The sequence below is a fragment of the Amyelois transitella genome, chromosome 16 (assembly GCF_032362555.1).
Source record: "Amyelois transitella isolate CPQ chromosome 16, ilAmyTran1.1, whole genome shotgun sequence".
Taxonomy (NCBI): domain Eukaryota; kingdom Metazoa; phylum Arthropoda; class Insecta; order Lepidoptera; family Pyralidae; genus Amyelois; species Amyelois transitella.
The window spans coordinates 5,105,483-5,121,085 of record NC_083519.1 but is presented as its reverse complement, the minus strand read 5'-3'; the positions used below and the strand labels follow the sequence as shown (position 1 = coordinate 5,121,085).

The following is a 15,603-nucleotide window of genomic DNA, read 5'->3' as shown; positions in this document are numbered from 1 at the left end:
GGAGAAACTTGTATGCGCTATCTTTCACGAATGCCTGGACACCACCTGTGCGTGCGTATAAATATATGCGGAATTCAATTTCAATCTCAGTCTAATTTCTACAGTAATACAGTGTAACGTTTTTTTAGTGAACAAAGGTGTGAAATACAGCTTCAAGAATGAAGCTGGTAAGTGTAAAGTGATATCATCATAGTGATTTAAATGGATTAAACCCTAGTTTTGATAGAACATGAACGTAAGTAATAGAATTAACTTATGAAATCTTGTTTGTTTCAGATAATAACATTTATATGTATAATAAACTTCTTCGTATTTGTGAATTCAAATGAACAATTCATATTTCCTCCCAAATTCCAAACACCTGGCACATTTGTTTCTGAAGGTTCTTTATACTTACCTCCTGAGTCCCACACTCCTATCCCGTATTTTCCCGTTAATAAATTTGGTAGTCTTCCTTTTCCGTATTTACCTCCTGCTCCAACTGGCACCAAATCACCAATTCCATTCCCATCGCCATTTCCTATACTTTTATCTTCAACTAGAGCGCAACATTTTGACGATGATGATGATGATGACAAAGGTGATGATGAACGGAAAAGTAAACCACCTATGTCTACTCCAAGACCTCCTTTTCCATACACTAGAAATAACAGAACCGAAAATCTTCAAGAACAACAAACCCTACATAAAAGGGACATGAGGCAAATTCAAAAACCCATGCATTACCAGCAACCAATCGATAGAGTTGATGTGCGAGTACCAAATCAATTTCCTTCTGGATTTTCAACACCATCACCTATAAATCAAAAGCCAACACCAAGATCTATGATCATATCAGACACTCATAGAAATGATAACATATTTGATCAATTAAAAGCCGGTTCATCACAAGGTGGAGTGTACGTGCCACCTCTAGGTGGTTTTATTTCATCAACTACAGAACCAGCAATACCCATTCTTCGATTGTCTAATGAAATGGATTTAGATGGAAGCTTCAGTTACGAGTAAGTTACCACAATTAAGTTTACACAATTTAGGTATAACCCAAAACAATATACCCGCGAAGACGTTGAGCTTTTGTCGAACCCAACGCATACTGTAATACATATAAGTATAAAGCTTATCTGCGTAGACCTTAAATTGTTTGTTTGTTTGTAAACTCTTTACTGCACATAAAATATAAATATAACAAATTACGAACAGTTATTGGATTTAGAAGAATATGTACAATGGCGGACTTATCCTAAAAGTTTTTTTCCCAATTGTTTTTCTTTTTTGGTAATAATATGAATTATTTTCTCAAATAATTTGTTTTCATTTTAGAGCACTAGGCGCTGATCAAACTCATTATGTGCAACATAGTCATATGGAAAATCAAGGAACTGAAAAAGAAGAACAAGTAGTAGAAGGTTCATACTCTTATGTTGGAGATAATGGTCAAACGTACACTGTGCATTATGTAGCAGATTCTAATGGATTTCGAGCTAGTGGAGATCACCTTCCTGTAGCGCCACCCATTCCAGAAATTATTCAAAGGTAAACTTTTTAATAGACTTTTTAACAACATTAATTTCTTGTTTACTTCGAAAACATCATTTAAAATGAAACATTTTTAATTTTAGGGCCATTCAATATAACTTAGCTGAAGAAGCTAAAAAGCCTCCACATTTGAAATCTTGGCAACCTGACGAACATGAACGCGATTACAACGAGATACACGATAAAAATCAACGGTTTGCCATTCCACCTCCACCGCGCAGTTTATTTACAGGAAGAACTCCGGAAGCCTTTTCATACGATATATCACAACGATCAAATACACAAAATAATTTAGAAGCAGCAGCTAGTTCACAAACCCCAGTAAAAACTGTCGATTTTGTGAACAACCAACAAACAAATAACGCAGGAACTATTACACCTCAAGTAACCTTCTTAGCTTCACAGGGAGCACATGTCCCTTCTGCCAATAACCCACAACAAACAGTATCAAGAATGTTTACAAATGATAAATCAATACCTTCTTTACCTCAATTGGTTAATTACGAAGCCGATGACAGTAATAAAGCACTATGGAGATGGCAATATGGCTTAAGTTCAAATAATCATATGAATAATGTAAATCAGGCTCCAGAAAAAAATAGCATATCTCGATCTTCAGGAGATGATGTGGTAATTAATTTCAATGATATGACGCCAGATCAATATTCAAAAATGTTACAAAACCAAATCTCTTCAGCTACCACAAATACTATTGATAACAACTCCCCACGCAACTTAAATAATTTTCCAGCTACGATAAATCAAAATAATAATAATTACTTAAAAAATAATCAAAATGACAATTCGAAATATTATCAAACAGACAAAATAAATACAAATAGCGTTTCGCCATCAGCAGAAACAATACAAAACCAACAACACTCAGAAGATTGGTATAAGAACTTAATGAATAGCAATCAATTTAGTGATTATTATCAACAAACATATCAACAACAACAAGCACAGCCACAACAGCTATCGAATAACCTTCAAGTCAATGACATGCAAGACTATAAGTCTACGCCAAATAATCAACGCGATAGCAATTTTGATGCAAATTACTCTTACCTGCAAGAAAAGCATAATAAACTAGAAACAACTACTACAAGACATCTAGCCCATTTGCATGGCACCAACATATTTCCCACAACGACTCCCGCAGATGTTATTCCAAACAAATTTGTTACGCAAGAATATAACTATGAAGACATCAGCTATGAACCCAGAAGAATAAAAGCCTCTAATCAATATACAACTACAAAACCAAGTTTTAACAATAGAAATTACATAACAAATGATGAATACAATAAAATGAATACACCTAGCTATTCCACGCAAAGTTTATTGGATATTGAAAGAGGCACTACTTTTGTAGTCACACAAGCACCAACATCAACTACTACATCAACTATAATGAAATTTACAGATTTTATTAGCCCCGATAATAAAGACAGCTTTAAACCCATAGTTAAGAAAGTAAATGAAGATAAACTTCATGATTCAAAAGAAATTATAGAGGATTCGAATCTAGCTAATAACATATTTTTGAAAAATCTTCTAAAACCCAAAATAAATGAACCAGAAGAATCAAATAAAATTAATGAAAATACAGAAAAACAGATGCACAAAAAGGTTACAGCTGCTGAAACAAAAAGTGATAAGGTCGCAAAATACATAAACATTCAAAATAAACCTTACAACGATATTAAAAGTAATAAGAAGCAACCTATTGATATCTCAGAAATAATCAATTACATTACTATGAAAAATCATTTCGAATCGAGTAAACTGAACAAAGTAAAAAATAAACCACAAAGTTTTGATAACCGCAAACAAAAAACCGAGATGCAATATGCCAACGACGATGACGAAAACGAGAGATTTGAAACATACAGCCAAAAACATACTAATAATGGCATGTTCAATGTATATCCTCAAATTGGAGAATTACGTGGCAATATTAAAAACTACAAAGTACTGCAAAGGAATAATAATTTAAGTAACGGTTACGACTCTAATCAACTGAAGAGGGAATTAGTCCCTCCCCCAGTGAAACTATTACAATCCCAAAACTTACCACCACTCGGGAGAGCTGGACCATCAACGAAAAGCTATTTACCACCAATTTATGTATAATATTGTTACTGTGATTAATTAATACGTTTTGTAAATATTTTCGTGCATTTACTAGAATTAAGTTTAGTTACATTTTTGAGTAAATTATTTACTTTGATATGGTTGTTTTGTTTTAGAAATCTCTAGTAGCTCTGAAAGTAAAAGATTGCGTGCAAACATCTCTTCGCTCATTCGCTATCCGCACTGAAAGCGTAACGGGAGAAACCACGCGTTTGTTCTCAGGGAGCATTATCATTATCAAGCGAGACAATTAATGATTTGTCATTTAATTATTATCAAACCGTCTACATAAATCAAAAAACTTTCTTTTGTCATAAATGTTGTTAATTTTAGTTAACCAATCATTTAGATTGAACATCTTGAGATTTGTTGTGCTCTTTTAAATTTATGGGGAAGAAATATATTTTAATTTTTGAAAATTGATTTATGAAGAATATATACGTTCATAAAATATGTATGTACAGCGTCGTAAAATAAAAACCAAAACCGTTTAAAATGTTTAGCCTTTTCTCCATTATTCCACGATATCAATAATACAATAGCGGTAGGTATGGCAAATTGGCCGTTTATTGAATTTTCATACGCATTTATGATGAGTTACGATCGAACACCGCATTTTATGATTTCAAACTATTGGGGAAATAACGTCATCATAAAAATTTAACGGTTTAATCTATCTCAATATGATCTTCTACCTATAAAAATTTGGGGGTAAGATGTAAGAAAAATATGAACGTATCCTGTTCAATAATAAATAATTTTATACTTGTTTCGATAACTTTGTACTTGACGTGAATTTATTTTTACATGAAACATGAGAAAATTATGTGAACAGATATGTGTAAACAGTAAAATTTTCACACATTGTAAATTTTAATTTTTCTTCTCGACTCCAAAGTTTGAAGCAAGTAGTTAATAATGCTATTTGTAGAACGCTATAGTAAGAAAGATAATGTAAGTGTACTTGTATGTAATTTTAATTAAATACAAAGCGTGACAGCGGCATATTATGCTAGAAATTATTTAGACCGCGCCGCATTAGCAACGCATAGGGCGCATCTGTTGCAGTCACTGTGTTTGTCATGTTTGTATATTATATGACACCATATTACCGTCTGACATCTTACCAGTCTTTATTCAAATGTAACTCTACATAAATATTGTTTGACTTTTTTTTTAATGGACATGTAAACAATGAGATTTCGGAACTTTGTAAGAGATTCAAATACCTAGAAGTCTTAATTTTATTAACTTATTATGTTGCAAAATTAACAATGTTTTAAAGCTATTACTTAAATGGAATTTTAGCAAAAATAATCAAGTTAGGGATCGTGGTAAGTGAAAAGTCTCTGCCTACTCTCCGAAAGGGGGAGTGATTGTATGATACAACATTTATACATTAAATTTGTATGTTTAAATATACATACATTCAACGGAGGAGGAAATTTGTAACGTAACAATTTGCAGAAAAGCGTGTTTATACAATAGGGAGATCTGATTGCGTCGCGACGCTAGACGTAAATTACATATATTTTTATATGACGCTGTATTACAGACTAGACATAGCGCTTAGCGCTTTCCATAGCTCGCTAAGTGACCCTGAGTTATTTAAGAGGCCCACAGTTGAGACCATATGTCGGTAGGTCATCACTGGCATCACGCACTTTCACTACCCGCACTTTGTAAAGGACATTGTCAGGCTCGAATCCCTTGTTCGGTACAAGAAAACTTTATCTCATACATCAGAAGATATCATTTCATTAGTACTGTCCATGATCTTGAAGAAGAAGAAATAAAGAAGATAACACCTAGAAACTTTTTGGTTTTCTTATGACAATCATCTTTGTTATAGCAAGCTTGCAAAGAATAGCCTAAAGCTGAAAAGTAAAAATCCCATTATAATATTAATTCCCGTATAAAGCATCTTAATGTTTGTATGTATGTGTAGTCTACTATTTGTGTAGGTTTCTCACTAATTGGATGCTTGAGAAGGCGAGTGTCAAGGTTGAGATGGGCGGCTCTTTATTTGCGCTTTTCTTTGTAGACTGTTTTCAAGAACATTCGCAAGTCACAAGAGAATAATCTGCGCTATTTTTAGCAATGCCGGATTTGTATTTAAGTCCCGTGTACTCCAGATTACATTTTCTTTTTTATACCTAAACTAAATTAATTATTATAATTTAATAACGACAAATTGTCTCTTTGCAAAAAACACCAATTAGTAAACGCATGTTGGCTTAGGTAAATACTACTGACATTGTCTCATACTTCTTAGAGCAACTTCATAGTTATGAGATGCAGTTTCATGCATATTTCATGCAGTTCCAAAAAAACAAGTCGACACACAAACATCCTGCAACGCCATCAATATTACAAAAAACCAATTTTTCCAATCGTTGTAAATAAAATGAAAACCACATTGGAAAGGACATCAAAGTGGAATGGCAAATGGAAACACATGGAAAATATGTAAATTTTAATGCCACAGTGCTGAGATCAAAGTAAATAGGCGGGGTGGACTGATTTTCGCCGAACGAAACGGTCTTTTATATTCTGTTTCAGTACGATTGTGTTAGTGTTCTTTTAAAAGATGCTACTGTTTGGTATTGGCAATACTGAGGGGAGTTCGATTAACCTAAGTTGGATTATGTAAATGTGTTGATATTGATGAGAATATTAATGTTCAAATAAATAGATGTTTCTAGACAATTTTAAAGAGTTATAAATGTGATTAAAGCGAAAGAAGTAGCTATGCAGGACTCGTGGCGAGTGAAAAGATGTAGTCTGTGTCTAGCCCTACAGCAAAGAGACATGATTTTATTTATGTTCAGACATTATATGCACCGCGTTTGTATTAAAAGATAGAAAAGTGATACTAAAAATTATGATAGTAGATCACGGATGGAAAAGTGAAAGTGAAATTCTAAATAAACAAACTTCAATGCAACCACATGTTAATACAATTTTTATTGATCTTGCATTACATTAAATACCTGATAAGTTCTCCCCTTTTTCTTGCACGCGATCCAATTAAACACAAACCGCCTGTAACCACAACTCCTAACTTAAACTAGAAATACCTTATATTAGTAAATCCCACTTTATTGACTGTTAATCATGAAAACCGAAGAAGGGGGCAGCTGAACGAGCTAACTTTGACTATAAACGGTGTTCGCAGATTACGGAAATCAAACAAAGACCCCTTAAATGCTACCATGCCGTGTTTACCGCACTTTTATCGGAAATTGCTTATAGATAGTAAGCAATAATGATTTCTATTTTATCGTTATTTTTATGACGTTCGTGAATTTATCGAATTTACAGTATGGAAGTCGTCAGAACCTTTAATATAATGTGCCTATAAAAGAAACTGCACGATAAGTGGATAAACGCATCGTTGTCTTAAGTCGAATAAGTTCAAATGTCATATCCATGCAGATCTCTATAATGTGATTTATTTTTAAATTACAACAATAAGTTTATGATCAAAATAACGCACCTCGAGTACCTCTCCAGAGAGGGAGGATGTTACCGGGAGACTAACACTAGGAGTTTTAATTCAGAATTGAACGTAAAAAGAAGTGTCATACCTAGAAACGTAGAGTGTTCCTTTCACATATCAAAAAATGTGACTCGAACCACCTGAACATTTTTTCCAGGAAATGTTTGTTCACTCCATGACATGGGTCGGACATACTTACATAACTATACACTATCATAATTCGTTACCCATGTCAAAAGCACTGCGTTAAGTTTGTATATAATTAACCTGCTTCCAGAAAATTGCCTTATTATGCTACTTTTTTAGGAACAATAAGGTTAAGGATCTTGATATAAGTCAAAGAAAACTTAATATTGTACTGTGTAAACATTTTACATATTATTTAGCAATAGCCCGCGACTTCATCCGCGTGGAATAGTTATTTTGGGCATCATTGATGAATAATTTTCCCCGTGTTTTTTACATTGTCCATTATTATTGCAGCGTGATGTTAAATAGCCTAAAGCCTTTCTCGATAAATGGTCTATACAACGCAAAAATATTTTTTCAATTCGAACCAGTAGTTCCTGAGATTAACGCGTTCAAACAAACAAACAAACTCTTCAGATTTATAATATTAGTATACATAGATGCCTGAAAAAACATTTTATTTAGCTCACTGAGTGAATTGTTGTCACCATGTGAATCCTTTAGCATGCAAGACCTTTACTTTGCATTAAAATTTTTAGAGCTTTTGAATCTCAAGTTTAGTATTAAGGGTCTAGTTAATATCTAGTAAGAAGCATCTTTCTCGAAAGTTTGGCAGAGACCACATCCTTCTACTTGCCTTGATCCCTGCACAATTTCAAAAGAACCATATTTAATATACATATATCTATGTACATGAAAGCCAAATGGCGTCACTACAAATTAAATTTACATTAAAATAATATCGAAAATTAAAATCTACATTCGTCGATTACACGTACCAGTAGTTTTTAACTCGATTGCACGGGCATTACAGCTATCCCTAGGGCTTCTGTAATCGAGTTCGGTCCGGATATGGTCGGTAATTGAAAATGTCGAACGGTGCGATGTTCATTTTCCACTAATTAATCGCTGTGATGACATCGCATCCAGATTCCTGCCTCCCGTGTATTGTCAGGACCCCCTGTGTAGGTATCCTAACTTCATTTGAAACTTTAAATGTAGACAATAAGATTAAAATCTGACATAAATATATTCAAGATAAGATTACAAATTTAAGAGACATGAAATGCGGTATGCCCTGCCCATGCTAAAAACTTCAAATGTCTCTGCATATGATGGTTTAGCCAAACCGTCTACGAGTATTGTAACGTTAGCGTAGTGGTTAAAAGAAAGAGCCAACTGGTCTGAGTTTAAACGGTAACCACTTCCGTTATGAGAAAACTTGTAGAGAAAATTTTAGGAACGTGAGATGTTAGACCACCAACGTTTATTCAACTTAAAATTTCTGGTAATTTTTTGTTGAGTGTTTCTTTACTTATTTACTCAAACTGTGGACAAACGGAACTTTCGGGTTCAAATTAAGTAAATACTATTATATTCGCAAAGAAACTTTACAATAAAAAAACAGTACCCTTACTCAAATAAAACCGATTTTACATGAGAAAAAAAACATATACGAGTATGTCGTAGGTACATAATATTATTTCAATTTCTATGCACAATAACTATTTATAAAGAAAGTCGTTCTACGCGCAAGTTGCCTCACCATCGCTTTAGAGGAAATGTTATCGAAAACTGAAATTCAAAGTTTCCGTGTTCTCAAGTAAAAACAATATTTGTGAGAGCGCGGCAGACTCATAAGACTGCATCTGGTGCTTCGCATTAGTATGTTGATGAGGCAATCCAGATCGCTAGGGATAACGTGATTTATATTGTCGACAGGGCTGCTAGATGGGGATTTTTACGCTTCAAATATATGTAAGTAGCGTCGTCTTGGCTGAATAAATATATACATACATATAGTCACGTCTATATCCCCTGCGGGGTTGACAGAGCCGTCTTGAAACGACTGCAAAGCCACGTTTAGCTTTATGGCTTTATGACGGAATTGAGATTCAAATAGTGACAGGTTGCTAGACCATTGCCTGCAAGAGAAATCCCAAGTTTATAATGAATATCCTCTACGAGAATACAAAGTACTGATATGTTTACCAAATGGGAAAAGGAAGAACTTTAATAATTTACTCTTAACTCAATAGTCAAAGATGATGAATATAATAATTATATAAATTCTGGCCCGAACCAGAAGATAGCAATTTTCTCCCAAATCTTTTTGTAGTAAGAAACGTTGGAGGAAGCTTTAAAAACCCCCTTGTAAACTACATCTTAAAACTTAAGCCATATCTCCTGATCCAAGACTTGAAGAATAAAATAATTTATATGAAGATCAAAACCCTGCGATACACAGGGGGGATAAATGAGAGTCGTGTGTCAAATTTTTACGTATTTTCCTTCGATAGGCTGTCAGCGCAGCGGTGACCACGCGGTGTAATTGATAGGACAGATGATATTAATGTCCCTCCCTTTGCCAACGTGTGCACACAATTTATGTTGCAATACCCACAATTTGCTCCACCCTGTGACGTCATATTCATGGATTTTTGGTCAGTTTTTTTATCAATTTAGAAGACTAGACGTTATAGGCAATTGCCAATTTGCGTTGTGGTGTTACTAATTATGGTGTTAATAGTAACATGACGTGCATGTCAGATTAAAATGTCTCGATTTTTTTGTTGAACATCTATTTCATATAAGATCAAGATTCAAGATACATATCTTGTGATCTGAGGGCTCCAAATTATCTAACTCAGCCAATCGGCATTAATTGACATTCAATATGACAATGCTGCCAGCAACACACAAATACCCACACTCTAGGCAGTACCTATTATAAAACAGAAGTTAACACAGAAAAACAACACAAAATAGGGCTTATTGCTAAACAAATGGCATCCAGTCATCCTAAAGATGAACCCTTAGGATGATTGGAAGACAAAGCCAAGCAGCCTATAGTTGGCATAGTTTAACACACATCACGCCTTCATCCCTTAAAGGGTAGACAGAGCGTAGGCTATAAAGTATAAATAAATTTAGTTAAGCAGCATTAAGATTCTGATATAGGTGGCTAGCTTAATATAATAATCAAAAGTTAAACCTTTCGCTAGATAATGTTTAGATGTATCTGTGTAAGCTGCCATCTAGCGGTGTTGTCCACGACTAAACCTAAAAGAAGTTTGTACAGCCATCTATACACTGATCACGCTCTAAACGTAAACTTTAGTTTGAGGTGTATTCGCTAGATGGCAGTAAATATCTAATTGTGTACCTCGGTTAAATTTTATTTGTTTTGCTATCGACATTCGTCTTCGCAGAATTTAGAATTTCTTTGCCCCCTAGGCCTCACCCAGGTAGAACCATAAGTAGAATACCGATTTAACGACCCACGAATTACTTACGGTTGGTTACTTTCGATAGCCAGAATACCATTTAGAGCAAACGTAGAAAAAATATTTTTCTTTGTTAAACGTTCATTGGATACATAATTTTAATACATATTCATTTTGTCAGGCTTTGCGGGGTAGACAGACCTAACAGCCTTGAAAACCATGGAGGTATCAATCGACGTATAGATATTGTCACACAATATAAGAGTAGGTATATAATGTTATATATCTTATATGCTAATGCGCGGTACGTAAGATATACATACATGTTATCACGTCTATATCCCTTGCGGAAACTATTTAGTCTTGAAAAGACTGAATAGTTGTTAGCCTATCGCCGAAAACACGAATTCCAAGTAGTAGTAGTTTTTTTTTTTAATTTTGTGAAGAAGAAAGAAGGCACAAATATAGACACATTTGTTTTTTACTTTTACTCCCACCTAATTGTGTGTCATTAGTTAATTATTTAAAAAATATATTAATGACAATTTTATTAGTTAATAGATATGTTTATTGATTTAAGTACTTGGTTATTACTAAATTACTAATTCAATGATTAAAAGTACTTACTTAAATTTAAAAAGAATGACTGTTACAATAACTAACAAATAAAAATACAAAAAACCATTTGTTCTTAATAATATTTTGATTATTTGTAGGCCTCTGTGGCGCAGCAGTAGTACGCTTGTCTGTGACACCAGAGGTCCCGGGTTCGAATCCCGGCCAGGGCATGATGAGAAATGAACTTTTGATTGGCCTGGGTCTTGGATGTTTATCTATATAAGTGTTTATTATAAAATATAGTATCGTTGAGTTAGTAGCTCGTAACACAAGTTTCGCACTTACTTCGAGGCTAACTCAAACAGTGCAATTTGTCAAAAAAAAAATTATTTACCTTAATTTTTTTTATTTTTTAATGCCGTGTGGTTCCCGGCACCAATACAAAAAAGAATAGCCACATAACCACTCCATCTCTTTTCCATGGATGTCGTAAAAGGCGACTAAGGGATAGGCTTACAAACTTGGGATTCTTTTTTAGGGGATGGGCCAGCAACCTGTTTATAGTTGAATCTCAATTCTATCATTAAGCCAAATAGCTGAACGTGGCCATTTAGTCTTTCAAGACTGTTGGCTCTGTCTACCCCGCAAGGGATATAGACGTGACCATATGTATGTATTATGTTTTTACAAAAACTAATGCTTTTCCCGTGTCTTCGCTTTAAAAACATGTACCTAATAAGTACTCATAGGTACGAATTATTATTTCTAATGGTACTTAGTTAGGTACTTTTATATTGTACTTCATAAAAGATTTCTTCAAATAGCCGTGAAAACCGTCACAGACAGAAAAACTTTTGCTTAATAAGTATTACGTATAATTTGTTATAGATATGACATTATAAGCTTCTACAGAAGCTAACTCCTTAAGCGCACACATCACATTCTGGAAAGAACATGAAAGGACTCAATTTCACTGCAAGCAGTTCAATAAAGTTCGTCTAAGGAAATCCTTTTCTTGCGAGCAGACCGTGTGAAGTGGTTTCTTTGTGAGCAAAGATGGCTCATCTAGATAAGAGGGTAACGCTTTCAGGACACCGACGGAGGGCATAGTGTTCCCATAGCTTCTTACAACTTATGAACTTACTCCTAGACTAAGCAGGCAGATTTAAAGTCAAAGGCAGATGTATGAGTTCTATTTGAAGTGATAGCAAATAAAGGTTAAGCGGTACTGTAAATTTTTGAGAGACACCATGTTATATTGTCATTCGCTTTCCGTAAACAAAAATACCATAATTATTGGTACTGTGAACACATTGCAATAGCAACAAATAAAAGAGGTTTAGAAAAACATTTAGATAATAGAAATTCATGACATCGTGTCGGGTGCATCGCTCTTAATATAATAGAAAGTGGCCTTTGTTTGTTTATATAGTACTTCATAAACAAGCAACCTATATTTTATACAACTTTAGTTTTGTACAACCTATATTTTTCAAAATGAAAGATATTCAGAGTTCGTTAAAAGCGTCTGAATTTTACATGAAGTGTCAACGGCGCTGCGCTAGTAATATAGCCTAACTTCCGGTTCCGGAATGCTAGTTATGTTACGATAAGAGGTAGTGGGGATAAACATAAACTTAAATAACCGGCCGTGAGGTTTCCGGCATGAATATACAATAGAAATGAACATTCTAGCAATTGATGAATTAACATCTTCCAAAAAGCAGTTGTTAAAACTTTGCTAATGCACAAAATGTGACACGACAAAAAGCACTTACGTGATGTCTAACAAGCTCGAGATTACAAAAGAGGGTACAATAATGTACAATAATATAAAAAAATGTCATAATATAGGTAGGTTAAAAAAAATGAACGACTACTTTCATAGTTTAAATACATACATCCAATCACGTTTAAATCGCTTGCAGGGTAGACAGAGCCAACAGTCTCGAAAAGACAGATAGAATTGAGATTTAAATAGTGACAGGTTGCCAGCCTATCGCCTACAAGAATAATCCCAAGTTTATAAGCCTATCTCTTAGTCGCCTTTTACAACATTTATGGGAAAGAGACGGAATGGTCCTATTCTTTTCGTATTGGTGCCCGGAACCACACGGTTTATTTCACTAGTTAGAAACTATTCCACCTCTTTCTCATTTGTAGCAAAATGCTTTAAAAACCCTGTGTAATATAAGAAGTGACTCACATTTGCTGGAGGACAGATCGTCTTCCAAATATTGACGTCACGTATCTTCCTAAATTAGACCGAGTCATGCCGTTGGTGTGACTAATCTTATATCAAGCTAATCAATTCAACCCCACTGCACTATGATATAATAATTCGTTATTCTAGGTTTTACTTTTAGTTGTACTATTAAATGACACAATGAGGACAATGACTAACTTTGGCATGTATGTATACTCGTGCCAGATGTTAAAATAAACGCGAAAATTTAAGAGCTTTTTAGAACAAACTTTCAGGAATGGTATAGCTTAAATTCAGTCTTATTTACATTAAAACTCATTACATTGACCCAAGTTATACACATGTATAAAGTAACTTCTTCAGGGAAAATATAACGAGACAACTTATCTAATCAAGCATATTGTTTGCAATTCTGGAGGTCAGGTAAGCCTGATCTCCAGAACGCATCATTGTAGCATGCATAGTCGATCCTATAATGCCTTAAAAATTATCCGGGGGGTCGTCCGTAAAAAGGATTTCATATGATCACGTCTATATCCCTTCCGGGGTAGACAGGGCCAACAGTCTTGAAAGACTGATAGCCACGTACAGCTGATAGTCTTAATAATAAGGTATGCCTGGCCTGACCTTTCCACTCCTTGATCATAAAGACGAACTTCGGGACCTCTCCAGTGGGTCTATCTGTTCTCTCTGTTTTTTATCTTTGAACATAACCAAAGTGACAGGAAGAGAGAATTTGAAAATACTTATGTCGACTTTCGTGAATACCAATAGTTAATGTAGGTAATAGAGTCGATACAGTTTCTATCTCAGTGGTCGTAATTTTTTCCTTAAGGTATTTAAATACAAAATGACAAAAACTAGATATTTACTTAAACTATCGTTGGCATCATATAGACACACTATTGATAAAAGAATAGGACCACTCCATCTCTTTCTCATGGATGTCGTAAAAGGGCTAAGCTTTATAAACTTGGTATTCCTCTTGTAGGCGATGGGTTAGCAATCTGTCACTATTTGAATCTCAATTCCATCAAAAAGCCATACAGTTGTAAGTGGCTTCAAGACTCTTGGCTTTGTCAACCCCGCAAGAGATATAAACGTGACTATTGTATATATGTGTATGTATTTAAAACATTTTTTTTACAAACTAGAGGTCATCCCAGGTCAGGTAAGGTAGGGGTTAGCATTATGACATGATTGTGATTGATATTTGATGTAAACCTCTTCCTAAACATATTGCTAATTCTTGTCCACAAGTCACAAGATGCTCACCTGCGATCCTGAGGCGAACTCATCAGCCGGCGGCTCCCGTGTGAACCTCTCGAACTTGAAGCTGTTGGAGCGATACAACTCGTTGTCCTCCCGTGATCGTCTCCCACGGCAGAACCGGCGGGTGATCGATGTGTGTCTGAGAAACAAGAGGATGTTGTTATTGTAAGTACCTTCTTTCTGGTGATGAATATTTTGTGGTTATATCATTACTGAATAAATAAATAAATATATCTGTATTGTAAAAAAAGATATTTACAATGTGCTGTTACTGTTACAAAAGTACCTACATTCAGACATTGAAACCTACCAACGTACCAACGCCTTAACGCCTTTGACACACTCAAACCGCCTCACTTTTCATTATGAATAGAGGCGCTAAGGTATGAAACTTAATAGATAACGTCAATGGTACAGAACAATTTCCATAAAGATACCAAAATATCTTTAGTTTTTAGCTAGCCATTCATGGCTCGCTCTGCTTAACGTTTTGGTCATATCAAAACGCATGAGCGTTGCGGTGTTATTGTTGTCAGTCAGAATTATCATGTATCACATCTCTAGGTATAAATTAATTTCTAACTTAAGACACACTAGTTCGATGGTTTGATTACTCTACGTTTAACTAAAGTAGGTAGGTAGTCAGAATATGTGCTTTTCGAGTGTAGTACTCAGGCAATTACACATTAATAATTCAGGCGGAAAAATGGATTTCCCGATTCGATACCGAAACTTACCAATGATAGTAGTCTTCCATTACAATAAGTACTATAACTTGGTACAGCCGGCATCAATCTTTTTTACTCCTGTACTACTGTACTTTTTTTATAGTCGCGGTAACATCCTCACCACTCTAGATAGGAGCCCGGGGTAAACGCTTTACCATGGATCCTGGATTGAATGAATCAAGTTTTTACACAAAGCGACTCCTATCTGACCTCCGCAACCATTGCAACCTAGTTCATCTGGTATTA

General features: G+C 34.7%; 2 protein-coding genes across 2 annotated transcripts; both read left to right on the top strand.

Moving 5' to 3' along the window:
• The first annotated feature begins 158 nt into the window (after positions 1-158).
• On the top strand, positions 159-3,675 carry LOC132902660 (uncharacterized). The gene is made up of 5 exons (XM_060948619.1): positions 159-167; positions 277-1,004; positions 1,324-1,536; positions 1,623-2,289; positions 2,506-3,675. Exons 1-5 carry the CDS (start codon positions 159-161, stop codon positions 3,673-3,675), a joined length of 2,787 nt encoding a protein of 928 aa, XP_060804602.1.
• On the top strand, positions 159-3,929 carry LOC106129577 (uncharacterized). Its single transcript, XM_013328173.2, has 6 exons — positions 159-167; positions 277-1,004; positions 1,324-1,536; positions 1,623-2,269; positions 2,363-3,171; positions 3,792-3,929. Exons 1-6 carry the CDS (start codon positions 159-161, stop codon positions 3,927-3,929), a joined length of 2,544 nt encoding a protein of 847 aa, XP_013183627.2.
• The last annotated feature ends 11,674 nt before the right edge of the window (positions 3,930-15,603 follow it).

Coding starts and splice junctions, on each gene's coding strand:
- LOC132902660 (XM_060948619.1), top strand. Junction 1,537..1,622: donor ATTCCAGAAATTATTCAAAG/GTAAACTTTTTA, acceptor TTTTAATTTTAG/GGCCATTCAATATAACTTAG. Junction 2,290..2,505: donor GCAACTTAAATAATTTTCCA/GCTACGATAAAT, acceptor CAACAAGCACAG/CCACAACAGCTATCGAATAA.
- LOC106129577 (XM_013328173.2), top strand. Junction 1,537..1,622: donor ATTCCAGAAATTATTCAAAG/GTAAACTTTTTA, acceptor TTTTAATTTTAG/GGCCATTCAATATAACTTAG. Junction 3,172..3,791: donor AAAAACAGATGCACAAAAAG/GTTACAGCTGCT, acceptor GTTTTGTTTTAG/AAATCTCTAGTAGCTCTGAA.